The following is a 27,377-nucleotide window of genomic DNA, read 5'->3' as shown; positions in this document are numbered from 1 at the left end:
GGAGGTATATGGGGGAGGGGACGTCCCACGGCTGGTATTAAGATGATGACCGTAACTAGATCAGATAAGGACCCGGCTGTGGTTCCCAGCTCCAGCTTATTGTTTCTGGTCAGACCTTGACAGAGATATTGTAGCGGTGGCTGAGGACTGAGGAGGTAGTGAACGTGGTGCAAGGGAAATGCCCTCCATGCCGCGCAGTCCGATGTTCGTAGTTGGCATAGAGAGCGCTGCTGCCTAAATCAAGTCTCAAAACCCACGGGAAGAAATAGGTCCGTTAATTCTGAAACTGGTCACAACGAGAACTTACGTTTACAGAGCTACGTATATTTAAGTAAAATAATTCTTAATGGGGCAACCGTATAAATAAATACTTAATTCGGGAAATAAAATCTCCGGGGTTTTAACGGCCCGAGCACGACGACGCGCGATCGTTTCTCTGTTATTGCGCGGCTGAGGCGCTCGCCGCACATGATTATAAAACCTTCAGTGAAAATACCAGACGAAAATGGTATAAATCACGTTTTTAAAATACGAGAAGTATATTAGAAAATTACACCTCTAAATAATTTTGTTATATAGTCCAAAAGTTAAATGGATTGGTAATTAAGGTAGCGATTCACAACTATTAGGTACATAATAAACTAGAACCTGTCTCTTAGAGTAAGAAAAATCGCCTTGCTGGCACTATTTTAATTAATTATTTGATACACTAAATTACAGCACTACAGTAAAAACCAATGCGCTACTAAGGTCAAAGCGAAAATATTTCTTCAATTTAGGCTATAACAAGCACAAAATATGAATGTCGAAAAATCTACCACCGATTTGGAAAAAAAAATCTGTTGAAGGCGAGAAACTGAACAACGTATGCTTTTTAAAAGCTTTTATTTAGTGTCACCTGTCCCCGTTGTCTGTCTGTCTGTAATCAAATCTTGCAAGTTAAATTCGACTAACTTCCAGTGGTTATATTTGAATATCGAAAGTTAAAATATCAGCGGCCGGCGAGTGCTAAAAATGACTAGATTATGTAAAAAGAATGCTATTAAGAGAAAGGACCAATAAATAATCCATTTGTAAGTGCGATATTTTAATTTTTGACATTCAAATATGTTGACATTTACAACTTAGATATATTGGCTATGGATATTTTTACTCATTCGATATTTTAATCAATCGACATTTCAATCTTAGACATTTTGACCATAGGTATAACAACTTTCGATATTGTGATACAATCGATAATTTAATTTTCGATATTTTGAACATCGACATTTTAACCGTAGGTATTTTAATTTTCGATATTCAAATATGTAACCCTTCCAGTAGTTGGATTGACTTGAAATTTGGTATACTTATGTATATTGCGTGATAATACAATAATCTGGTAGTGACATCCTGGTAGTCCGGCCACCCATAGGACGGAACTCTTCAACGGTTTATGGCATCGACTTGAAATTTGGTATGCAAATGTAGTTTGGGTGACAAAACAAGTACAGTCAACAAAAAGTCCAGTCAGCAAAAAAAATGTTTTTTTTTCCCAAAAAAAAATTTCATTTTTTTTTTTTCAAAACGTTTATCATAAAAGTCGCACTTCTAATTCGTTACACTCTTGGCAGACGTGGTGGTCGTTGGATGGAATTAGTAGTGAACTTTCATGACGACTTTTGTTGGGAAAAAAGTGTGGTTTCCCGGCCTTTCATAAAATTTTCACTATCATATCATAAATGTATCTAGTTATTGTTACGTTTAGTTAATTGTATATTTCATTAAAGTTCGGGCTCAGCTTGATAAAATATCTGAGATCAAACGTCACCCAGATTAATTCCAGAACAACGTATTTGAACGATTCATTTATTTTCATATATTAATTTTACAAGAAGGTACGAAATAATGAAAAAATAACACGAAACTAATACATATTCTCGAAATACTTACTGAAAAGGTATTTTGTTATTTCAATCAAAGTAGCATCAATATTGAAACAAGATAGCAAGAATTTGTGAATGCAGGCTTGTAATGAAAAGTCTGGAGGAGATAGATAAAACACTTTGTTAGATGTTCTTAGAAATACGTAATAACAGCCAATTGTCAAAAATCATGTTGTAAGTTCATACCTAAGTAGGTACCTTTTCATTATTAGAGTCTAACATGGTGAACAGTTATGTTAGAGCATAACATCGGGTAGCATGGTGAACTGGGGCGCGTTTGCTCTGAGGATGAACCCCAGTTAAGTTTGAAATGCGTCAGTGCAGTGTGGTGGTCGTGATAGTTGGGTTTGTGTGATTCGTGTGTATTTTTACAGTGTGGAGGAACTGCCTGAACACATATTTCTAGCATAGACGTAGTTATCATAATGTCGCGGGTGAGCAAAGTTAGTATTGTTTATATTTCATAGTTGAGGACCGCAGAAAAGTAACGCCTGATTCAATAAATTGTACCCACTTAAGCTATTGTTTGATCACAATAAATTTAGTACAAAGTTAGCCTAGAAATGGTTATTTTACTCCGAATGCCAATAAATAAGGTAAAAATAATTGTATAAATAATTCATACTACCCATGTTAAACCTACGAATATTACCATACCATTACTTTATTATCATTACAAGGGACTTAACTACGACTAAAAAAACATTTGTAGTAATAACTATAAACGAAAAACACAAAAGTATAAAACAATCACTTTATTTAACTTGGCCTTACCCAATTTATCCATTATTCATAAACGCTTCTTAAACTTCTGTTAATTTAACATTATCATCGTCTTTAAATTACACTTCGACATTGGCCTTCGCTAGACACAGTCTAAACAATTTTTTACAAGATTTCTAACTTTTTATTAAAAACTTATAAAGCTTATAAAGGTCTGTTTTAGTTATTGTAATATTGTAAATTTGTTTAAAAAAATATTCTTCTCAACAGAGGTTTTTCCGAACCGGAGGTAGATTTTTTTTTTGACATTCATAAGTGCTTGTTATAGCCTAAATTTAATAAAGATATTTTGACTTTGACTTTGACTTTGTCCCACTAAGCTAAGCTTTCACTTAACTTCCAATGTTTATACTATGTATGTAATATCTTCAAATCTTGCTAGTCAAAATCACTCTTTTGGCAATCTGATGAGCTTGTAATTTGGTACTACGGATATGTGGTTCTGATGTCAAAGAAAGCTTTTTATACTGACTGTCATACCTAGTGCCATCCACGAAGACGCGTGATTTTGTCAAAATTAGACATTAATGACATTGAAATAAGAACTCCCACAACTCCTCAGCACGAGCCAGCAGGAGTGGACCTCTACCTCACCTACTCGTACGCACTATATATTGGGCTTCAATCACTCCTGCTGGCTCGTGCTGAGGCACCGACTTTAGACTAGTAGAAAATTATTTTCATAGTTTTTTGTAGTCTGTTAAATTTTTTGTTATAATTTATTTTTTACGCTTTTTAGTGTAAATAATCTAAGATACAATAGTTTAATCTCAACTGCTCGTCACCTTTTACGAAAGATTGCTTTTTCTGATGCAGAGACGTTCATAATTGAGGAGTCCTGGTGCTCCACCACCTGTTCCATTTCAACATATGCATTACCAGGAGCATAAATTGCTTAGCAACTGTGTTAAAATAATTGCAATTAAAACCGTGAAATACTTGTTTTTGAGTAGTACCTAACTCCGGTGGTCAATTGTGGTCTTCACTTGTCTTTATCATTAGTTCCACTTCACCAAATGATGATGTTCAAGAGCAAATGCACGAGTTACTACTAAATATATCGAAAACACCATAGGTGCCCCTACAATATTTGAAGAGTTCCCTCGATTTCCTTAGGGTCCAAGCATCCGATCCTGATTTCGTGCCTGGGAACTAATTGGAACTAACTATACAAACGATTTTTTTTTTTAAATCGATTCATAAGTAAATGACGGAGTTCTGAGGTATCAACCAAAACATGACCCAATCAGACCGAGTAGTGCATGTGGCACCCCTTTAACGTTAACGCAGGGGCAAACACAAAACAACAACAAACGTTTGACATGACGGCTTGTCGATAGATTTTGTGTTACTGGCAACGCTAGCGATTAAAATGTTTTTAGTTTAAAAATTTAAACGTTGCTTCAATTCAATTAAATTTTTGGGATAATATGGCCCCATCGATCCATTAAACTTTGCTTAAATAAGTGTTGCTGTAGATCTGTCTACTGTCACTACTGTGACGTCTCAAACGCTATAGTAGATTGTTCAACGAGGGACCAAAACAAGGCATAATGATGGGATGGGATGTTTAGCAACAGGCTAAACATAGGGCTATAGTTCGAGCGTCATTATGGTTATTTACGAGTAGTCTCGCGTTAAACACTACTTTTTATTTTGAATGCGAGGAAAAAAAACGACACTATTCAAAATTACAGTATTACTTTTTTAGAACGTACGCTCAATACGAGTACCTATTGAATATCTGTTTAACATTCAAATAGAAAAAAAATGTGCCACGGTTTTTTTTACAAAAAACGTGACGCTTTAAATGCTTGCACATTTTGCCAACAGATTCAAACTTGAAAACTATTTAAAACTAATTGGACTATGCATAATAAAATGAATTCATCGTTAATATAATTAAATATGTTCATTTTCGTAATCATTAATTGTGTTTCACGAAATTAAATCTTTTTTTTATATTTTTGCAGTTGCATTTTGAAGTTATTTCCACACCATATTTTTTTTTCTATACAAAATCAATAAAAATGGCGATAATCCTCTATTCACAAACACCGCAATTGGCTGTTTAGAGGTTTCTAGAGTAAATTTAAAAAAATACTTTTATCCCTAGAGAATAATAAGGAGCTTTAGTCCCGATATGCCTCTGCATGGAGCTTAAGTCATTTAGAAAATTTGAAACGTTTTTTTTTATAAGGACACGTTACTACTTCATACAACAGGTCATTTAGTTAAGTTTTTCACATATACAAGGCCCCTCGTTTATGTAGTACGTAGTAGCACTAGTTAAAAAGAAATTGACACCACATAATGCGGCGAAGCCGTTTCCAAACTACCGTTAGTTCGACAAGCAGAGTTTGTTTTTATAAGTATTTTAGTCTTATTACGTTAGACGCCATCATCAGAGAATAAATAATTTTAACAAATTTAAAAATTATTTATGCTAATCTAACCTAAACTAACACAGTATAATATACATCATAGTTACAAATATTATTAATATTAATAAAAGAGTAGGAAAACAAATTTAATCTCCGTTGTAAATATAAAAATTAATACAAAAAAGTCTTAACGTATTTTCTAATAAACATCCATTTGAGTCCATAAAAATAATTAAAACATAATTTTCTACTTAGCGTTAGTTAACAAAATTAAGAAGCGTCCGGTCACTAAGTAATCTAATACTTTTGGGAGTGCTTTTAGAAGAAAATGGGATATTGGGTCATAGCTATTAGAGGTTGGAAATAGGTACCTCGTACAGTGTAAGGTGGGTACTCATGGGACCGGTAAAACACCTGACTAGAGTACTGACTCGCGATAAAATATGACTTCCTCAACTTAGGCCATATTTCAGGCGAATTGCGTTGAAAGTTGTACTCATATGGAACTTATTTAGGCAAATATGTAGATACTTTGTGTTGTTACACAAGTTTCCCGGGCTATTCGAAGGTGTTCTCCGTAACTTTTGCACTTGGTAAATGTAGGTACACTGTATGACAGCGAGTGTGTGTCAAAATGCATTAAGTTTAATTAGACTAATGGACAAAATACATAATGCTTTAATGTTTGCTGATATAAAGTTCCTATGCGATGTAGGCGAAATTGCAAGCAGCAACTAAGTATCCAATAAATAAAAGGCGCTATGTGTAGTTGTTACCATTTTGTGTACGTTTGTTTACATGTTTCTTTAAAAATAAATTAAACTGGTTTACTTAAAAAGAGTTAGAAATATTACTTCAATTACGTTAGTTTATTATTTAAGATTTCTCTACGATTTTCCTATAATTAATGTCATATCTCTTGTACGTCAACAGCAAAATGTTTCTTTGTTACAATATCTTGCTCCACCGCCCGACTCTACTTCTTTAAGCCACACGGAGGCAATGCCTGCTCGAAAGACATCTGCTGAGTCATGGCCCTCCGGGAGCGCTAAATATCGCAGACACCCTTAACCGAATAACTGCTTACCGGACAGACAGTTGGCAACTTCCTGCTTCTGAATTTAACTGCAGCGCCTTGGCTTTTGAAATTTTAAATCTGTTTTCACTATTTTGGAGGTGGCATATAAAATTAATACCGGGTTAAGATCGCGGGATCGCGTTGGATGCGGAAAGCACAAGACCGGTCTGAGTGGAGAGCCTTGGGAAAGGCCTATTATGTCCATCAGTGGACGTCATTCGGCTGACATGATGATGATAATGGTGATATAAAATTAACTGTCATTTGTCTTTGATAAATCGTAAAAACCCGAAAAAACCTTCTATGAAAACATGTACATATTATTATGTAGGAGGGATAGTTTTCATAGAAAAATTTTTCGGGTGATCGAATTTGTTCTTTCATATAATTTAATTTATACTAAAACTAATGACATTCACATTCTTTTTTTTTCTGATTCCGAATATGCATACTGTATACAACTTAGAAAGAAAATGACGATGCGCCTTCTTACCGCAAATACGGCAATAATTGCTGTTATAATCAAATAAAACGAAGACCTTTTTCATGAGAAAAAATCTTTTTAATTATAAAAGAAACACACACACACACACACACACACACACACGCGCGCACAACATCACGCCTGTATTCCCAAATGGAGTGGAGGCAGAACACACGAAACGTTACTGCTTCGGAGCCACTTTTTGCAATTTTAGGTTTTAAGTTTGACAAAAACGGTACTATAGTGACAGGTTGCTAGACTGTCGCCTACGGTATACCTTAACTTTTAAAAATAAAGCTCTTATTTATTTTGCAAATACCATTGTCAGGAGCGGAGTAGTTGGCTTATATCACAAGCCAGCTACATATGCAATGGGAACTGTTATCTGTCTGTATTTCTTGTTGAATTCCAACTCCCACGAGGCTTAAAATTCATACATGTGTCCTCGTGAATATTACACTGCTTGCAAATAGAGCTTTCGATTCATATGAAAACTGAATGTTTATTTTAAACTAAAAGATGCACGAAGTATTTGATCTAAACCTGTAATGGAATTTATGAACAGTGTTCATATACGAGTAATACCTAAAGAAACCTTTTTACCGGTATTTTATTCACGAACTCATAACGTTGGCTCTTCAAATACTGATAAATATATACGTATAATATTTATGAATTTGTTAGCCTAAACTGTATTAATATTATGAATCATAATATGCTCAATTCTGGGTATTTTAATAGGTAAAAAGTTATCTGCAGTTCAGGTAATTATGACATTTCCGTAACCTATTTTTCAAGTGGCTTTAGCTGTGCTTCGTCAGTCAGTCACTTATCTTTTATAGGCATGAATTAACAATTTATGCATTATTAAGGAGTTATCTTATATTCATCATTATCATCTCGAATCGGCCTATATACGTCCCACTGCAGGGCACAGGCCTCCTCACAGACTGAGAAGGCTTGGTCTGTAGTTCCCACGCAGGCCTACAAGTAGTATTTCTTCGCCAGCGTTTGCTGATTTCTGACCATTTCGTGATATGCGCATTTAAATTTTTATTCCGTGTTACAATTGAATGTTTTCTCTCTTTTCTCACAATGTTTCTCTTCACAGTGAAGCTCATGGTAAATTTCAATTTCGAAAACAAACAAAAGTAGCTTTGTCGCCCGCGGGATGTACCCCATCAACATCACATTCCGTTTTTTTGCGAGCACATACAAAACCTCAATACCACGAAACAGCCTTTAGGCTGGGCACACATTATCAAAAAATTAAGTAGTTATATTGATAGTTGCAACTGAAACCAATATATTAAGCGTGTTAAAAATGCAACTAAATTGAGAACTTTGTCTTTTTGTCTATTCTTTTGTCTAGACTCTACCCAAAGGAGGATTGTGCTTTTCGAGCGTGTGTACGTACGTAACTATGTATACGTACATATATAGATATATGTTATTTTTTTTGGTTCTCTTTGTAGCCAGGATGGTTCTCAACATAGGTAATGAGGAATCATTAGATTCGACAAAACAGTCGGAGTGACATAGGGTACATAATATAATAGGTAGGTATTACATTAAAATTAAAATTGCATCCCTAAAAATAATATGGAGGATTGTTTTTTATTTAATAATAATAAGCTTAAGGTTAATAAAAGTTGCGCTCCTAAATACCAAAAATTCAAAGGTCGCATTTTCGGCTCGAACCCACGACTCTCTACATGACAATAGGTCACCGTTCTGCGGTTCCTGCATACAAATACAAATTCCATGTATCCTTCGTTCGTTTATAGACGACGTTCCATCCAACATAGCAATACCGCGGCATGTCTGCGCCGGGCCTAAGCGACCCTAAAAATCCGAGCCGCCCATAACAGAGATAAGCCGGCTTACCGCGGAGTGCGGCTTAATAATTCAAAATACCCACAGTTCCTGGATAGCCTACGAGTCGCGGACTATGTCCGGGGAGCCTTTATTCTGCAGTGTGCAGCGAGACGGAAGATAATCCCTGTAAGCGGGGACATTCTACTCATCCTACTAGTACAAAGTCACACATTGTATTTCAGATAGGTATGTCAAAAAATTTAAAAAGAAAAGTCTTCCAAATAGGTCGTCATAGTGATCATAAAAAAATATTTTCTTTCTTTCTATATAAATGCGAAAATATGTGTACATATGTGCGTGCATGCAATAATTGTGTTTGTTATTCATTCACGCTAAAACGGCGTGACGTATTTGGATTAAACTTGGTATGTAGATAGCTGAATGTCTAGAATGACACATAGTGTCGGGGATACTGTAAATCCGATTTTTTACTTCATGTCTTTTTTCTAGGGGTGGTTTTAACTTCATGTTTTATGTTCATGTTTTTTGTTTTATGTCTTCATGTTTGTTTTCTTAGTTTCTTTTATCCCGAGATTCCCACGGGATCCATGTAAAATCCCAAAATCTTGTATGTATGTATGTAAATACTTTATCCATACTAATATTATAAATGCGAAAGTGTGTTTGTGTGTTTATCCGTCTTTCACGCCGTAACGGAGCGACGGATCGACGTGATTTTTGGCATAGAGACAGTTTACGGGCCCGAGAGTGACATAGGCTACTTTTTATAAAAAAAAGGAAAAATGCACAGTTCCCGAGGGAACAGCGTGCGATAACCGAATACCACGCGGGCGGAGCCGCGGGCAAAAGCTAGTTCTACATAAAACACAAAATAATACAAAAAGAAAACAACAAAACCAAAAGAGTACAAAGGTGAACTTATCCCTAAAAGGGATCCTTTCAAGTTAATCTAAACTAGAAAGGAAAACTCAAAGATAGGCGATCAGTACCTAATTTATACACAGTGAGAAGAAAGAAATAGGCAGCAACTTATCATCATTAGCCGCAACCAACTGTCAGAAATCGAGAGTACTGATGTGCCCAAGGAAACTTTCCAATATTGCGGAATTTTTCATACAGGAAAAATTCGGAAACTTCTCACAGTTCTGTATATAAGGGGGATTGAAACTTTCCGTTTCTTAAATTTAAATCCATACTAACTAATACTACTAATGTGTTTGTATGTTTATATGTTTGTCCGTCTTTCACGTCAAAACGGATAGTTAGTTAGAGATAGTTTATGGGCCAGAGAGTGACATAGGCTTTTTATCCCGGAAAAATGCACAGTTCCCGAGGGAACAGCGCGCGATAACCGAATTCCACGCGGGGGAAGCCGCGTGCAAAAGCTAGTTTCCTATATTTCTTGTGAAAACTTCCAGAAATTTCCGAGAACTTTTCCAGCTTTTTGTAAACTTCCTCAACTTACACATCTGTAATCAAGAGTAATTTAGCACATAAATTCAGAAAAGCTGAGAGGTATGACCACAAAGCACAAAGGCGAAACCACTAGGCTACCACGACTTATTCACTAGCACTAGCACGTAATTCTACAATCTAAAATGAGATACAAATCTCGCCGTCGACTCGCGCTGATATCACTTAACAGTCTCAAAATAGGGGCTCGGACAAGTTGCGGCGACTTTCACGGATTAATTGTTTCTATCAGTGCAAAGAAGGTTTAACTCCAGACCAAAGTTTGGTGATTGAGGGCTGGCAGTTAGACCTTCTATTTTGTTAAAGACGTAACTTTTCAAATAAGAACACGTTTAAAACTCCAAGTTCGTGCGGTGATTTAAAGTAACGTGGTTAAAATGGTTTATATTGTTCAGCCCACGTTTAACTCTAATTGGGGAGAGTATATTTTTAATATAAAGGAAAAATTATATAATATTATAACTAGGTAAAGTCACTTGTAAAGAAACGTTAACTCTTTTCTAATATATTTATACTACGTAATTTTCTAAAAAAAATTCTTATATATCCTGAATAAAAAATGCTGAATAAAAAAGTAAAAAAATAATTCTCAATAACTTACGCACTAGAACTTACGTAACATTTTCGTGTTTGGTGTTTTGGAGTTTTGGTGGTTTGGTGTGTGGTGGTAACTAATATACCTACTAATCGAATTTTGTCTCCATCTCAGTCCAGTACGTTTGGTGCATTGCAGTGATAGACTGACAGACAGCGCAAGGAAGGTTTACGTTATCTCACTTGAACATACATAAATCCAAAACGACCGAAATAAGCACCAGATACTTGAAAAAATCTGCTGGATTACTCCAAAAGCCGATACTCTTCAAGATTTTATCACCAGCCTTTAACACCTTAAACCAGCGTTTCTTAACCTTTTTCAGTCCGCGGACCCCTAGACAATCAAGCATGATTTCAAGGACCCCTTTTATAAAAAAATTTGGAATAAGTTTAGGTCAATTTTTATTAATTCAAATGTCTATAGATAAGACAGCGGACCCCCATACACATACTCGTGGACCCCCCAGGGGTCCGTGGACCACAGGTTAAGAAACGCTGCCTTAAACCATAACGAAAACAAATACCTATGGCTCCCATAAAACCCACACCCACTCAAACACTTTGATATGGGCAAAGGGCTGTAAATTTCACAAACACATAAGATTATTCTGCGTCAACTTACACTGGCGTCAAACCAAGCCAATTCAGTTCTTTACACCTTCACTTAAGGTCCACGTGAGAACCCTAATGTGCGCGTCGCGTCCTAGGGTTGCCATATCTGGCTGTAAATCACACATATTAAATTTTGTGAGCCGGAGGGCAGTTGACAAGGAATTAGGACCCTTATTGGGGCACATCTGCGTCCCTCAAAGCTAGGCTGGCAATAAAGCTAGACTGCTGAAAATGACATGGAGATTTCTATATTTGTACAAAAGTTGGAAAGAAGCTTGTGTACATGGTGTATTTTTAGGCGAAAACGACGCGTTAATGTGTTTCAAATGGGAGTCAGACACTTTTGTGCTAGCTTTATGAGATTATTTGGAGCCGTAAACGTGGGTTCACGAAACGTGCGGCAAAGCGTTTAACGTTTAACACGTTGAGGCGAGCCACCGTGATAATGCCTCAATTATTGACGGGATTCATGTTATGACACAACGTATAATCTGTGCTATTCTTTTGTGTATTTGACAAAACGATTCCCAGTGCAATAAAGTAAGTATTACTCAGTTACGTCAGTCAGTCATACCTTGATAGGTATAGTTACTGTAGACTCCTATTGTCACTAGTTGGAGATTTTTTAGGGTTCCGTAGTCAACTAGGAACCTTTATAGTTTCGCCATGTCTGTCCGTCTGTTTGTCTGTCTGTCCGCGGCTAAGCTCAGAGACTGTTAGTACTAGAAAGCTGTAATTTGGCATGAATATACATATCAGTCACGCCGACAAAGTGGTAAAATAAAAAACAATAAAAAAAATTTTTTGGGGTACCTCCCATAGACGTAAAGTGGGGGTGTTTTTTTTCTTGACTAACCTTATAGTGTGGGGTATCGTTAGATAGGTAGGTATTTTAAAACCATTGGGGGGAAGGTCGCCTTAACGGATTTTCAATTCAGTGATCTGTTTGCGAAATATTCAATTTTAAAGTGCAAATTTTCATTTAAGTCGAGCGAACAAGATTGCTTGAGAATTTTATTATTAGTAGTTTAAGAGTAAATAGCAGCCTAAGGTATAAAATATGCGTAAATTTAGAAGATTCCGTACACAATACGAAATCCTTAGAAAAATATTACTACTTGATTTATTGTAATGGCTACGGAACCCTATCTTGGGCGTGTTCGACACGCTCTTGGCCGGTTTTTTAGTATTATGTTGCCTGCTCGCGTATTTTTCAGGATTTTTTTTTGATACCAAGAAACAAATCCAGGACTTCAAATTCCATAGTCAGAGTTCACTATCCACTGGTTATCAATTGAAAATTTATATAAACTTGCCTGTGCGAGTTAATAATAGGTATCTATTTATGAACAAATTCCAATAGCCGAGTCTACACACTTTTCCGTTATAATTTGCTAACGCAAGTATTATTTTTCCCTTAATTTTCGCTTCACTGGCTCTTAGTTCAATGTAAACACCGTAGAAGGTACACAGGCTAATGAAAATATTACCTTTCGCGTCTCAAGGCAATTGTACATCTATTATAATAAAGGGAACGGCCTCTGTAATCTCCAAACATTACTAAATTACGCTAAGTAAAGCTTAGTGCCAGCGCGGGCTAATTTACTTATCACTTTAAACGGGCGTAGCCATTAAATGAATGACTGACATATCTATTACAAATAAGTTTTGCTGGCTCCTTTTAGTTGACTGTACTTGCATTGTCATCTGAACTACATTTTCGTACCAAATTTCAAGACGATGCCATTAACCATTGAGAAGCTCCCTCCTGCGGAGACGATCCTGGCGGGACCACCAGAACTGTCACCAGATTTACATAAGGATGCAAAATTTTAAGTCAATCCGACCATTGCAGGGGGGGGGGTTCAAATTTAGCTACCAAACCACATAAGCCACAATAGAGAAATCAGATGACCAGAATTTTACTACCAGATTAATCTTTAATACTCGTATGTAAATACGCCAAAATTCACGTCAATCTGACCACTGGAAGTGGGTCAAATTTGTCTTTTAAGATTGATTACACAGACAGGGGAACCGGTGAAAGTAAATAAAAACCTGTAATTGTAAAAAGAAAGGAATATTTGAATATAATTTCAGCACATGGTTAGATTAGTTTGACAGAACATCCCTGTAGGGCTATTAAAACTTCTTAATTGTGGTTGACAAATTTTTCTTTATATTGCATAAAATTTCTTTATATTATATTGCATGAAAATATTATTGAGGTTTTGAAACAGTATGCAATAAAATAATAAACTTAAATAATAAGACACATTGTATAATATGTATGAGGGACTTGTCATGGCCCATGGGGCCCCAAAATACCCAAGTTATCGGAGTTTTCATAAAAGGGCGCATTGCGTTTTGGACACGCAGCGAAGGTTCACTCTGTACATTTTAATACCTATCAGATTACGAAATTCAATTATTAAGTGAACCAAGTAGGTAACTTAACTTAATTAAGGTGGACCTACGGATCCCATATTGCTAAATACTCAACTTGGATATATTATTTCGTCTACCGGTTATACAACTGTTAACACTATTACAATGCACACAACATTAACTCCTGATTTTGATCAATGCGTAAACAAATTTTGGGAAGCTGAAAAAGCTCCCGATTTATTTCATGAATCTTTTACAGAACATGAATACAGCGAAAAAAAGGTATTTAAAGAATCAGTTTCAATAGAAAATAATACATACGAGGTCAAGATCCCATTGAAAGTAGACTTACAGGATATAAATCCTTCCAATTCGTACGTTATTTCCTTACAAAGATTATATAGTATAGGAAAACGATTCAGCAAAGATCCAGTTTGATTACGGCTTCGGGTGACCAGAGGGCTGGCTTTTTCTTAGCACAAAGATTAAGCATTGCCATACAGCGTGGTAATGCTGCCAGCCTTCTGGGCACCTCACCACCTGGCAGTGATTTTGGCCAACTTTTTTATTTATAATTTTAGTTTGTATGTAGTTTTAGTTACCTTTATTTTGTTTTATATTATACAGGCATTGTGTGATAATAAATTACAAACTTGATTTTGAAAAAAAAAGTAACTTACAAAACTTATCTAAATCTCGTCAATACTATTTTCTACAGGATTGCGCATCCGAACCTATATTAACCGCTAAGTGAACACATTATCTTCCATAGAATAGACACGTCATTATTCATAATAGAATTTCGTGCGTTGTACAAACAAAACCATGCGGAGGTTACGTTAATCTCGCGTGATTAGTGCGTTCTTTGAAACTAGTTTGCCCGTAACTAGTTTACTTCTGACTGTGGCAAAGCGTACACTACATTGTAGCCTCATGTATAATAAGATGCGAGAAATAACGTTTCAGTATATAAATATTATTATCAAGGTCTCGACATCGCACAAGTAGTGCTTGTACCGTACGCATAAAAAAAGGGAAACAATTAAAAGTTTTTTTTTTCTATTATAACGAGGTAACTTACACGCTTTCTCATTTTTAATATTAATAAGGACTACTTAGTACATACAGTAGAACCCGCTTAATACGATCACGTTTGATCCGATTTCTCGCATAATACGCCATTTTACGCCGGTCCCTGCAATTTTAGGCCTGTTTTCATACATTTTTTCACGGTTAATACGACTCGCGTCCCGCTTAATACGCCATCTAAAATTATATTAATTAATGCGATGTCACTATTACGTTTACTATGAAATGGTTCCATTGTGGCTCATGAATTTAAGTCCTTGACCGTATACTTACCTACACTTAGATTTTATTTGTTTTAAGTTTCAATTGTTGCGTTAAGTTCAGTGATGTCAAAAAAAAAAGAATCACTGCAAGAATAAAAAGTGATCATATTAAAAGTTGAAATCATATTATATCATATTAAAAGATGAACAGAAACAAAAATCAGGTAGATACTTGTTTTTTTCACGTTTAATACGATTTCCTGGTTAAGACGTTATTTTTGCTAGATCCCCTCAAAATCGTCTTAAGCGGGTTCTATTGTATTTTAGTCAGCGTTTTTTTATAGTGACTTGTGGTCGGTATGTGATGGAAACGTAATGCATAAGACATCGCTGCGTAGGTGCGTCAGCGTATTTTAAACAGCAGTGTGTACGGTGCGTCAATCTATTGAAACAGCGGTGTAGTTGGTCCTTTACAGTCAGAAGTCATTTTCACCAGCGCCACGAAATATGGAACTGTTGTAGGTATGTGTGTACATACATCAATGTGTTTATTTCAGTTTCTCAACTAATTCAACGACACCCTTTCAACTTAATGAAAATACTCTCCGTTTTCATTATGTCGGTGTTCGAGTAGGTAAACTTTGGGATTGCTGGGCAACTACTAAACGTCTAGCAACTTCGTTTGACGTTTATAAGGGTCCGTACAAGCGGTTTACGCTAAGGCACGTAAACCTAATAGGAGCGGTAAGCGAGTGAGAAATTATTTCGTGGCAAAATTATTATACCTATTTTCAGGAACCTATAGTCAAGAAGAATGAAGGATATTAAAAAATGCACGCTTTTTTTGCTAACTGTACTTTTTTGACTGTACTTACAGTGTCATCCAAATGACATATCATCTCGGCCTATTGACGCCGCATTGCACGGGACGGGACAAAAAGAAGGCTTGGGCTATAGTTTCCGTGCGGGCTCAGTGCTGATTGGGAATTTCACATACACCATTGAATTACTTTGCGGGATTGCGCAGATTTCCTCACGATGTTTCCCTTCATTCAGCATCGTAAATTTCAAATAATTTCACATATGAATTTTGAAAAACTCAGAGATCCGAATTTCAACCCATGATTCTCTGCTTGAAAGGCCATAGATCAAATCATTAAACTACCACGGCGTGCAAATTGCATTTAATCGTATCAAATTATCGGCAAAAATCGGTTAAATGGAAACAATTTAAGTATACATGCGGATATTGCAAGTCAGATAAAAGCTCGTTAAAAAAAGTTTAGTTCAAAATAAGATGTGTCGTATTCCTTGAAAACTTTGTACATAATGTGATCTTCAAGTGTATTTTATTTCAAAATAGAAAATAACTCAAAATTTTACGCAGATTACGCAATTAAGGTTAAGGCAGTAAAAACACATAAAATGTTAGTATTTATTAACAATTACTCCATGAAAGTATAATTTAACGACTGCAGGTCATTGCCCTCTAAGACCTCCAAAGAGTATTCGAATAAAAGAGATTCTTTCATTTATTAGATGCTATGCTGTCCTCGCTTTAGTTTAAATTGACGTTGACCCACTTAAATGGATCAAACAAATTATTGGACAAGGATAAATAGTACTTGCCATGTACAACCATAAAAACTGAATTGAAAGAAAGAAAGAAAGAAGACATTTATTCACATTCACAAAGACACACAAATACAACAAAATTTAAATATAATAATAAACAACAAAAACATAAGAAATACATATAAGTACACGATATTGTGTGTCCCCGTAAAAGTTCACGTACCAGTGAATGATTTTATATTATAATTTATAAGTAATTATGCTCACAAAACATCCGTAAAACAAGCTCTTAATGCGACAGCAGCACACACGCATACACATTTTATGTCCTTTTAGCTCCTGGTATGAAAAACAAAAATCGCATCATAACACAAACATCTATTACTAAAATTAGGTAGTTAAAGTCTATACAAATTGCTTTGTTAATGACAGATTCATATGAGTATGACAGATGACTGCGCCAGAACTATTTCTACTTTTGGCCACCATGAGCGCTGCGATAGATTTCATCACCCCCACCAAGTACTTCGCACCCTCCCAATACTACACAACAGAAAACAGGCGCCACTTGAATTCAATGGTGAAATATTATGCCGGCTGTACACACTCTAGTCTTAAGCTCTCGACGATGGTACACACTCTGCACGTGAACAAATATGATGCATGTGATAGATTTCACGAGTTCTGTCTTTACACAAATACAGTACTAAATGAACACAGTTTACTCCTTTGACTCAATCATGTAGTCATGTCAGTTTATGAACAAATATGTATGTTATGCTGACAGTGGTTCTGTAAAATGTAGATAGACCTCGCAAAATGTCTAAAAAATATATTTTTTACATTTTCATCGACTAGTTTAATGTAAACTTTTTTTTTTTCCTTTTTGTACAATAAAGAGTATAAACAAACAAACTAGTATGCCCGCAAATACTTTTTTTTGCGTTTATTCAGATAAATGCAAATGTATTTTTAATATTCATTCTAAAGGTAAATTTCAAGTGCTTATTTTTCTTTTTTTTGAGTATTCTACTTGCATTTTTGCCTCTTTTTTAAATTGCGTGAAGCAGTTTCACCACATGGTTGTTTAAGGATAGGTACGTGGAATAATTCACTACAGTATTTATAACTATCACTCCAAACATTACATTGAATCTTATTTGTTGCATATTAATAAGTACGAATTTTGTCTAGGCAAGAATCCGGTGGTACACTGTGCGTGGACCAACAAGCTCTAAGTCGGTTTTTAGGTCTAAAATTGACATTTCAATATAGTAGTCTTCGATAACCTATGGAATCGTTTCGCAACCACTAATAGGTAAGTAGTGCTTATTTTCATAATTTGCATTTCATCAAATTTTGTGTTAGGGTTTAAAATTTAAATCCCTAAGTGGTCCTAAGTCTTTGTAAGCTTTCCCTTTGAAAATGCAGAGCCTTTGCGCTCTGGGAATAGGTAAATAACTAAGAATAACCTCGGAAAGCTTATTATTTTTAAGTTCCTGGCTAAATTTTAAACCTGCAAGCATTTTTGAGAAATAACAATGTTTTTTTCTCAAAGTAAAACTAACTAAGTAACAGATATGCTGGCGTGAATTGTAAAACAAAGTATAGCAGATTAAATAGTGAATATGAAATCTTTGCATAAAAATTGAAACATAAATAATTTTAGCAATAGAAAGAGAAACGTAGCATTGGTAAGAAAATTGTGACTAACTGGCAGACCGATCCGGTGACACAGAAGGTCCAACCTAAACCACTACAGCCTGAGACTTGAAATTTGGCAGCCATTTTTCTTGAGGATGAGAGCGCTGTACTAACAAGGACTTTTTTTTCTGCGGGATAGAGAACAACCCAATTTTTCATTCTTCCGGGAGCAATGACACGGGATAACGCTATCATTTATTATGTTTGTTAGGATAAAAGCAGACAACAGTACAGACACAATTATAATGAAAGCAAATTAAAATAAATATCTGCTATTATATAATCCCTTAACTAATTCGCACTGTAAGTTATCGGTAAAGGGGTGGCAATGGTACAATAAACGGTTTACTAACTGGTTAACTGGCACTCACACCAGTAATCAGCCTTAAATACGTGTTAATTTCACAAAGATGCCGTATACAATAAAAATAATAATTCTGGTGTACAATAAAGACTAATTGTATTGTGTTGTATTGTATTGTATACATAAGTTAAAGCTACTGCATACAAACGTGTATGTGTGTATCTTTGACGCTAAAAATGCTAAAGAAATATTTGATTCAAATTATATAATTATGTATATAGCTGATTCTCTGGAATAACATACAGGCTACTTTCCGTTTTGATCCGCACGGGATCTGTATACATTTTAAATCCCAAAATCAACAGTGTAGAAAGACTGTATATATTTTGTTTTACATGTGTTGCCAGTACAACGTCAATGAAGACCACAATGAAACTTCAAATATCTGTTAATTCCCATGGAAGTGTAGTGAATTCCCAGAATTTAAATTTAATTTGCAGACTGGTTCACGCGGACCAAGCCGCGGGTAAACTCTAGTTATTTATACGTTTAAGCTTATTGTCGTTATGCTAAATGATGGTAACTCCGCCCCCGGCGCACGTTCGCCGCATCATACCTAAACAAATAGACAATGCCTCCAAAATGTCATAACCGCTAAACTAAATTTACCAAGACCTTTGATGTTTGCCGGCTGCTAACTGGATTTCCTCTAAAAGCAGAGCATGCTACGCCCCGAGCGGAATAACTTATTGAAAACTTCTCATAACGGGCAACTTCATCGATAGATAATCGATATGTCGAGAGAACGTGTACTTAATGGAGCTCGATACAATAACAAGAGATTAGGCGACGGATGTGGGTTTAGCGAACAGAATAGCAAGTTTAACGTGCTTTTTGAACTAAACAAAGACCGTTTTCTTTGTTGAATCAAAGAAAATTAAAAACTTTTACTTCAGTGCAATACCATCATTTTCTGGAATGATTTCGGCGTATTTTTACGTCGTGTCTAGAGCGGCACTAAATTATATTAGAAGGCTGAAATTCTGCTCATATTTTTTTAATGGCCAAGTCATTGCGTAGTCCCCCGCAACAGGCTGGATTTTAGCCTAGTCTATATATGCGATTTTTATGAAGAGATTTGCCACGTTTATAGCATGTGTCAGTCAGCTTTTCAAAAAATATCGTACACATATTTTTTCTTTTGTCAATTAAACAAAGAAATTATATATACTATAGCCAGTCACCGGCCCTCACTCCCGAACGTCGACGCGTTTCATCTTTGTCATTTTTAGTTTGATTTACAAATGATAATGTAACTGACAAACTAAATAGAATATTATTATTTTTTACCCAGAAATCCACCAAATAATCTAAGCATATCTTAAATAAAACAAAAGCTATGTTTGACTTAACGTACATATATACGTGTATACTTAACTAAGTGATAGCATTTAATGGGGTTAACCATTAATCACCTCCTTATAATTATATTATATCTCCTTTACTTCATTAACCCCACAAATCCATGTTTTAACATCATAAGTTACGCATGCGTGATACGGGACAGTAACAAAACAACAGACTACTAGTATAGTACCCTATTATCTATTCTGTGGTACGAGTATAACTTAAACTTGAGAACTTGTAATTACTCCTTTAGATTGTATTAGGTTTTTGCTTACGACCGTGGAGCTAAATTCCTGGGTGACTTAATGAAGCAATTATCCTTTATATTTACATTAAATTAATAGTTTTTGCCCAGTATTTCATCCCAGCCTATTATGTGCCCCACTTCTGGGCACAGGCCTACTTTCAGCCCGCGACTTCATCTCTTTCCATCTCTTTCATCGATTGAAGCAAAAAACCGGCAATGGTTCTCACGAATGTTGAAAACAATCACTCGTTTTAAATGGATTGATAATTTGACATTTCAAAATCACTGATACGCTTATTTTTTATTTTTAAACTAAAAACTTTCACTTTTTTACCACGTTCGCTCAGTCACAGTAACAATGACCAAAAAAAATTAAAAAATCACACAAACGAGTGAGTTGTATAGGAATTTAGTCATAATTCCTATTGCGTCTATAAAATCACCCAATTTGTTTGTGTACTTCTAAATTTACTCTCGTCAAAATAATCATCAGCAGCTGAAAGACGTCCACTGCCGAACAAAGTCCTCCGCCTTATCCACAGTAAAGGACAACTCGCCACTTGAATCCACCGGTTGCCCGAAACTTTCACGATGTCGTCGTCCATGTAGTGAGAGGCCTGCCAACGCTTCGTCTTCCGGTTAAAAATCAATAAGCACAGTCCAATTCTACCAGAGAAATAAAATGTTCACTTATCCAAACCATACCATGCCACTTTTTTTAAATATAACGACTGGAACACAAAAACATTTACCCTACATTAACCATATCATCATTAATAACGTTTTCCGTATTTTACAGAAGATAAGCCTCGCCCGTAATGAATCAGATGCTATAACCTGGTCAAAATGAGCCCCTAAATCTCGAGCAATAAAAGAGAAATGTAATAAGAAAACATAATTATGCCACGGAAACTTTGTAACCTTGTGTATACATGAAGAATGTAATATTCGAGAAGTAATTTTAAGTTCGAGAAATGAACATAAATAGCTGTTTGTAAGTGATGTTAAATATTTATTTGGGCTCAAAATAATCATGTTAGCTAACGTAGCTACAGTACTACTGCGACCCCCCCTTTTAGTTCATGGATGTCCGCAAAAGAACGCTTTGTGAAACTTATCTTACTCGTAGAGATATGATTCATATCGTTGTTTTTAAGTTTTCATTTCTCTAAGTAAATTTAACATTTCAACTTCCCAAACAGTTGAAAGATAACTAGCATTCAGCAAAAATTTATAAGAAAAATTTCAAAACGATTCCTATGAAATACAAGCGTGACAAACAAACATACCTACTCACTTTCACATTTATAATATTAGTAAGGATTACGTTTCAATAAATTTAAACATTTCTGAGACAGTAGACCTTCGGGCAAACCGTTATCATGTACTTGGCGCAAAACCTTTTCATTTTGGTTTCGTTCGCGAAACTGTTATTTTTAAACCGGTTTTACAGGAACATTACTATAAAGTTCTTGCCATTAACCGGAATAAACCGGTTTTTTAGGTTATAGTTAAGTTCTTAAAAACGTTCGCGTTCTTATAAAAATTCGGAGTTAATCCGAAATGAACCGGTATTTACCGCTATTTTATAAACCGGTTCCCCTTGCGCCGGTACCTACGGAATCCAGATTCTGTTAGCTTATTATTTATTTTTATACAATACGTCCTAAGATTTATTGTAAAATAACATAAAATATATAATTTAATATAATCTAAGTTTGTCACTTAAATATTTTTATTTAGGTTGTAAGCGCAGAGCGCCATCTGTAGTTAGGTTCTTGATCAATAAACGTATCTGAGCTGATATATATTGTTAAACATGATATGATATAATATTACGTCAATTAATAGTATAAACCACTCAACTATCTCTCGGAAGTCATGAGTATAGCAGTTGTTTGACTAAAACCATAGCGCGCCATTTTAACGACTACCGACTTACGGAGTGGTGGTTGGGAGGGAGAATCGGAGAAAAGGTCATTACTGGATGGGCAGTTAAACAGTGCAGACGTAAAATAAGGTGTAACGCTACTGTTTCCTTGAAAACTAACTCCACACTTCTTTTAAAATAATTTTCCGTCTACTTACTTAGTTTTAATAACGCGATTTTATGAGAGCATTATTCTTTCTCAAAGCACAAAGTTTAGATAAACTTTCAGTAAGTAGTTTTATAGCTTCCGCGGCGAATATGAAAAAAGAGCTCCAAACTGTAGTTTTAAGATTTTCCATAGACTTTGTTGAAAAGAGGATGAAAAGTTACATTTTGCGGAAAAAAATTAATCATTCTTTAGTCTTAAACACGAGCACAATCTCGAAGCAAAGGAATTTGAACTTTTAAAAAGCAAAGGCTGGCAGAATGTTTTAAATAAAAGCGTAAGTGAGACACACAAACTCATATAACCATCTTCGTCGATGGGAAGTAACTTTTTTTTCTTTACACAAGTAGTAATAGCTCATCATCATCAATCGAAACACGTCAACTGGTGAACAAAGGTCTCCCCTTGAGAACGTTACATTGAACGACAACTCGCCACTTATATCAACCAGTTGCCCGCAACTCTCACGATGACGTCACTAGATGTGACTAGATGGACTGACTCTCACTTGTGGGAAGCCTGCCAAAGCTTCGTCTTCCGATTCATGGTCGCCACTCGAGGACTTTTCTTCCCTAACGGTTAATCTGTTCTTCGAGTGATGTGGCCCGCCCAATTGACGGCAAACTACGAAACTAGACGAAACGATGCGATTAGTGGGTGGTTCTGCAGATGTGTCTGATCCCGCAGCCAATCCGAAATGATATGCTCCAGCGCGAAGAGTAGATAAGTACCTGCACTGCGACCCTTGGCTTTTACCAACTCATCCCCTGGGATTGGATTTCTCTTTCATCAGAGTGAGGTCGCTTGTAGACGTCTGTTGTTCACCGGATAACGGACCGTTTTTTGCGGTGTTGTATGGCTTCGTCGCCGGACAAGTGTCCGGTACGTGTACACACATTAATTGTAAGTCATACAACACCGCAAGTCCGGCAAAAAAAACGGTCCGTTGTCCGGTGAAAACAACGGACAGACAAGCGGCCTGATGCTATGTTGTTTTGGGCCTACCCCATTTCCTCGTTCCATACAGACGCCACTAGAAACCTGTTCGTCAAAAATTACAAATACTTACACTGCCCTAAATACCTATTCTACCGGCTTTTGAAATGTTTACAAAAGTAGATAGATAAATGGTATAAACACCATGAAAAACCAAATCTGACACAAAATATTAACTCTAATGAGATACTCAATTGAGTTTATATCTTAACACGTCCCTTCCAAATGTGTTATTCAAGTGGCTTTCATTGTGTGTTATGTCTTTTTGAGCATGAACATGCACGTGGCGGGCTCTCATGTCCCCTGTCATTTAAAAACGCCCGTCGAGGTTTAGGTTGTTAGGCGATTTTTGATAAAGCAATTTGATACGGTGTCTTTTTTCGGATTCCGGCCTGATAAATGACTGTCTTTTTAAACCGACTTCAAAAAAGGAGGAGTTTATCAATTCGGTTGTATTTTTTCTTTATGTTTGTTACCTCAGAACTCCGTCATATTTATGAAACGATTTGAATTTTTTTTTGCGTCCGTCTGGAAATGTGTTCAATTATGTTCCATAAGCACCAAATCAGGATCTGAGTATTGGATCTTAAGGAAATCGAGGGAACTCTTCAAATGTAGTAGGGACACCTATAGTAAATTGGATATATTTAGTAATAACTCGTGCATTTGCCAGCCGTGGGACGTATATAGGCTGGGATGGGAACTCGCGCATTTGCTCTTGAAAATCATAATTTGTTGAAGTGGAACTGATGATGAAGACCATAGTTGACCACCGGAGTTACTACTCAATAACAAGTATTTCACGGGTTGAAGTTTAATTACTTTGACACAGTTGCTAAGCTATTTATGCTCCTCGTAATTCATATGTTAAAACGGGTGGTGAAGCACCAGGACTCCTCAATAATGAACGGCTCTGCATCGGAAAAAGCAATCTTTCGTAGAAGGTGACGTAGAAGTTGATATTAAACTATTGTATCTTAGATTCTTTACACTAAAAAGCGTGAAAAAAAAATTGTATAACAAAAAATTGAACCGACTACAAGAAACCACGAAAATAATTTTCTACCAGTCTGAAGTCTGACGGTGCCTCAGCACGAGCCAGCAGGAGTGATTGAAGCCCAATATAAAGTGCGTAGGTGAGGTAGATGACTACAGGTCCACTCCTGCTGGCTCGTGCTGAGGCACCGACCGACTTCAGACTGGTAGAAAATTATTGTCATGGTTTTTAGTAGTCGGTTAAATTTTTTGATATAATTTTTTTTAATTAGATGGTGTTACGGTCGAGTTCATAAACTTCTCCGAACCGGTGTTAGATTTTGTTTGACATTCATAAGTGCTTGTTATGGCCTAAATTGAATAAAGATATTTTGACTTGACTTGACTTGTGAAAATATCTGAACGCGACTCTATTGTTAACGGCGTAGAAGCGTGTTCAGATATTTTTGATCACATTTTTGCTCACAAGTTTATGAACTCGACTGTACCAACCTTTGTTACCTCGGTGTTTGTTACTTAATACGTGTGATAAGATAATGATAATTGGACTTTGATCGCACCTTCCCTGAGTTTAATAGTAGCCAGGAACTGGAAGTATGCATTGAAAGGGTTGATTTGTTTGAATTGCAGAAAATTAAGTACCTAGCTAAAAAAGCCGTGGTGGCCTAGTGGTTTGACCTATCGCCTCTCAAACAGAGGGCCGTGGGTTCGAACCCCGGCTCGCACCTCTGAGTTTTTCGAAATTCATGTGCGGAATTACATTTGAAATTTACCACGAGCTTTGCGGTGAAGGGAAACATCGTGAGGAAACCTGCACAAACCTGCGAAGAAATTCAATGGTGTGTGTGAAGTTCCCAATCCGCACTGGGCCCGCGTGGGAACTATGGCCCAAGCCATCTTGTTCTGAGAGGAGGCCTGTGCCCAGCAGTGGGACGTATATAGGCTGGGATGATGATGTGATGATGAAGTACCTAGCTTGAACGAAATCATTCGGGTATATAGCGTCCTACTGCTTGTCACTAGCTTCGTATCAGAATAAGAGCAGGGCTTGAGCTGTTGTGCCCTGATGAGTCCACTGCGGAATGGGAACTTTATACACTATTCTACTACACTTCACAGGTAAAAAAACGGTTCAGTGGCGTGTGATTGTGTATGTGTATGTGAAGAAGTTCCCACGTGGAAACGTGCCCGCGTTGAAACTACAACGTACCTAAGCCTTTTCCTGTTGAGAGAAAAGTAATAGTAATAGTAAATTACAGCTATGATTATTTTATACACTAGTTTCACTAGTTTGTGTACGTTTTTACATTAGTTTATGTGAACTGTATTTTTGTAGAAAACAGAGATTTGTCACTTTCATCTCCAGTGCCCAGTAACTACCAGTATAAAGTCTAGAGATGTTATTGATGATGATACATTAGCTGTTACATAATACGTAATTCAAGACAGGTGTTTCCTTGAATACATTGATCGGATGGCGTAATTACTTGAAAATTTTACCAAGAAAGTTATTAGGTACGTCATTAACAATAATTCATTGTTACAGGTAACAATTAAACCCGTATCAAAATGGAGCAGATAACAAAACACCTTATAATTATCGCGTCGCTGATGACCGTGCGGCCGGCGTTCACTGTGAAGGACGACAAGACCGATACCTACTACCAAATACCGGTGTTCACCAACATCTGCGACATCGTCGACCGGCGCTCGCTTGTCCACTGCTACTGCGATAGCACTAAACCCAAGGTGGCCACCAGAGCCGACTGCTGGGTCTTCACCGGCGGCATCACACCAGAAGACCCCATCTGGCCCAGTTTCTCATCCCAATCAGAAATAGAACATCTCATGTTCAACGTGCGCTCCGACGAAGCACTCACCTTCATACCAGCCAAAGCCATCGTTAGACTAGAACGACTCAAACACATATCCATACAATTTGGGACGATCCAAAGCGTCCCGCCTTACGCATTCACAAACTCTTCCACAATAAGACAGATTAGCTTACGCTCCAACAAAATCAGCAGTCTGGAGCGGCATTCTTTTGCGCAGATGATGATGCTAGCAAACCTAAGCTTAGACGATAACCAAATAACAGAACTGAGAAGAGATGTTTTCTTCGGCTTACCAAATCTACATGTTTTACATTTGTCAAATAACAATTTAAGTTTGATTCACGAAGGGTGCTTCAAACATCTTAACAATTTAATAGAGTTAAAATTAGATTTAAATTCCATAACGGTTGTGACGCGGGAAATGTTCGAAGGACTAGAGAATTTATCTAGATTGAATTTGAGGAGCAATAGGCTGGCTATGGTCGGCAATTTGGCGTTCAGCGAGCTATGGGGCTTAAAGGAACTCATGTTGGATAACAATGCAATCGAATACATATCAGAGCGCGCGTTCGGCGGCCTCACACAACTAAGGAAGCTTACTCTTTCCGGTAACAAACTGACGGCTTTTTACGAAGACATTCTGGAGGACATAAGAAGCCTAATAATATTGGATCTGAGAGACAACCTTCTTGAGACGATATCGTACGAAACCATTAGGCCAGTGGTTGAAAACGAGAAATCTGCGTCGACAGCAGTTTATTTGGACGGTGAGTATTCCTCGTTTTATATTGTTCCAAAAAAATTCATGAGTAAACGCTTTTCCACTTTGAACATCCTGAATAAATACTTAATTATGTAGGGGAAAACATTTTGTGTACAACAAAGCGAGCTCTAGGTTTTGTAATAAATCTCAGTTGTATTCATGTAGGAAGATCGTTTGTTTTTGCGTTGGCGGATTCACGTTGATATAAGGATAGCTGTAGAAAGAATGCTGGTACATACGTACATAATCCAGTTATTTCTTCGTTACGTAGATATCTTGAGCGTAAATCACACTGCGGGGGATCGTTCCTATATTTCGCAAAGAGACCCGATAAATTTGCTCTGCCCGCTCCATCGAGGGATAGCTTTTTATTTGCAAACAAGCTGGCTTGTTTATTAGCCGTTTTACAGTCGCTATGCTGCTGTTGGTTATTCATGAACCAGTTTACCCAGTTCCGGGTTTGTTTTGACGTATAAAATTAAGAGTCGGACGGAGTTTAGCGTGTATTGTAGGTACTTAGGGAACAAAAAATACGTGACGCATTGGAATTAGATCTCAGTTTAGAAATACAGCCGAACAAACTAAATGGCGTACCA

At 36.5% G+C, this 27,377-nt stretch overlaps 1 protein-coding gene across 1 annotated transcript in view; it reads left to right on the top strand.

The window, feature by feature from the left end:
- Window positions 1-27,377, top strand: part of LOC141429437 (uncharacterized) — a 60,792-nt gene that overhangs the window by 13,085 nt on the left and 20,330 nt on the right. The window contains exon 2 of the mRNA XM_074089743.1: window positions 25,730-26,785. Within this exon, the coding sequence (XP_073945844.1) occupies window positions 25,753-26,785 (1,033 nt within the window). The 5' untranslated portion in view covers window positions 25,730-25,752. The remainder of the gene's footprint in view (window positions 1-25,729; window positions 26,786-27,377) is intronic.

The sequence above is a fragment of the Choristoneura fumiferana genome, chromosome 7 (assembly GCF_025370935.1).
Source record: "Choristoneura fumiferana chromosome 7, NRCan_CFum_1, whole genome shotgun sequence".
Lineage (NCBI taxonomy): Eukaryota > Metazoa > Arthropoda > Insecta > Lepidoptera > Tortricidae > Choristoneura > Choristoneura fumiferana.
Note: the sequence above shows the minus strand (reverse complement) of the source record. Positions and strands in the feature narration are given on the sequence as shown.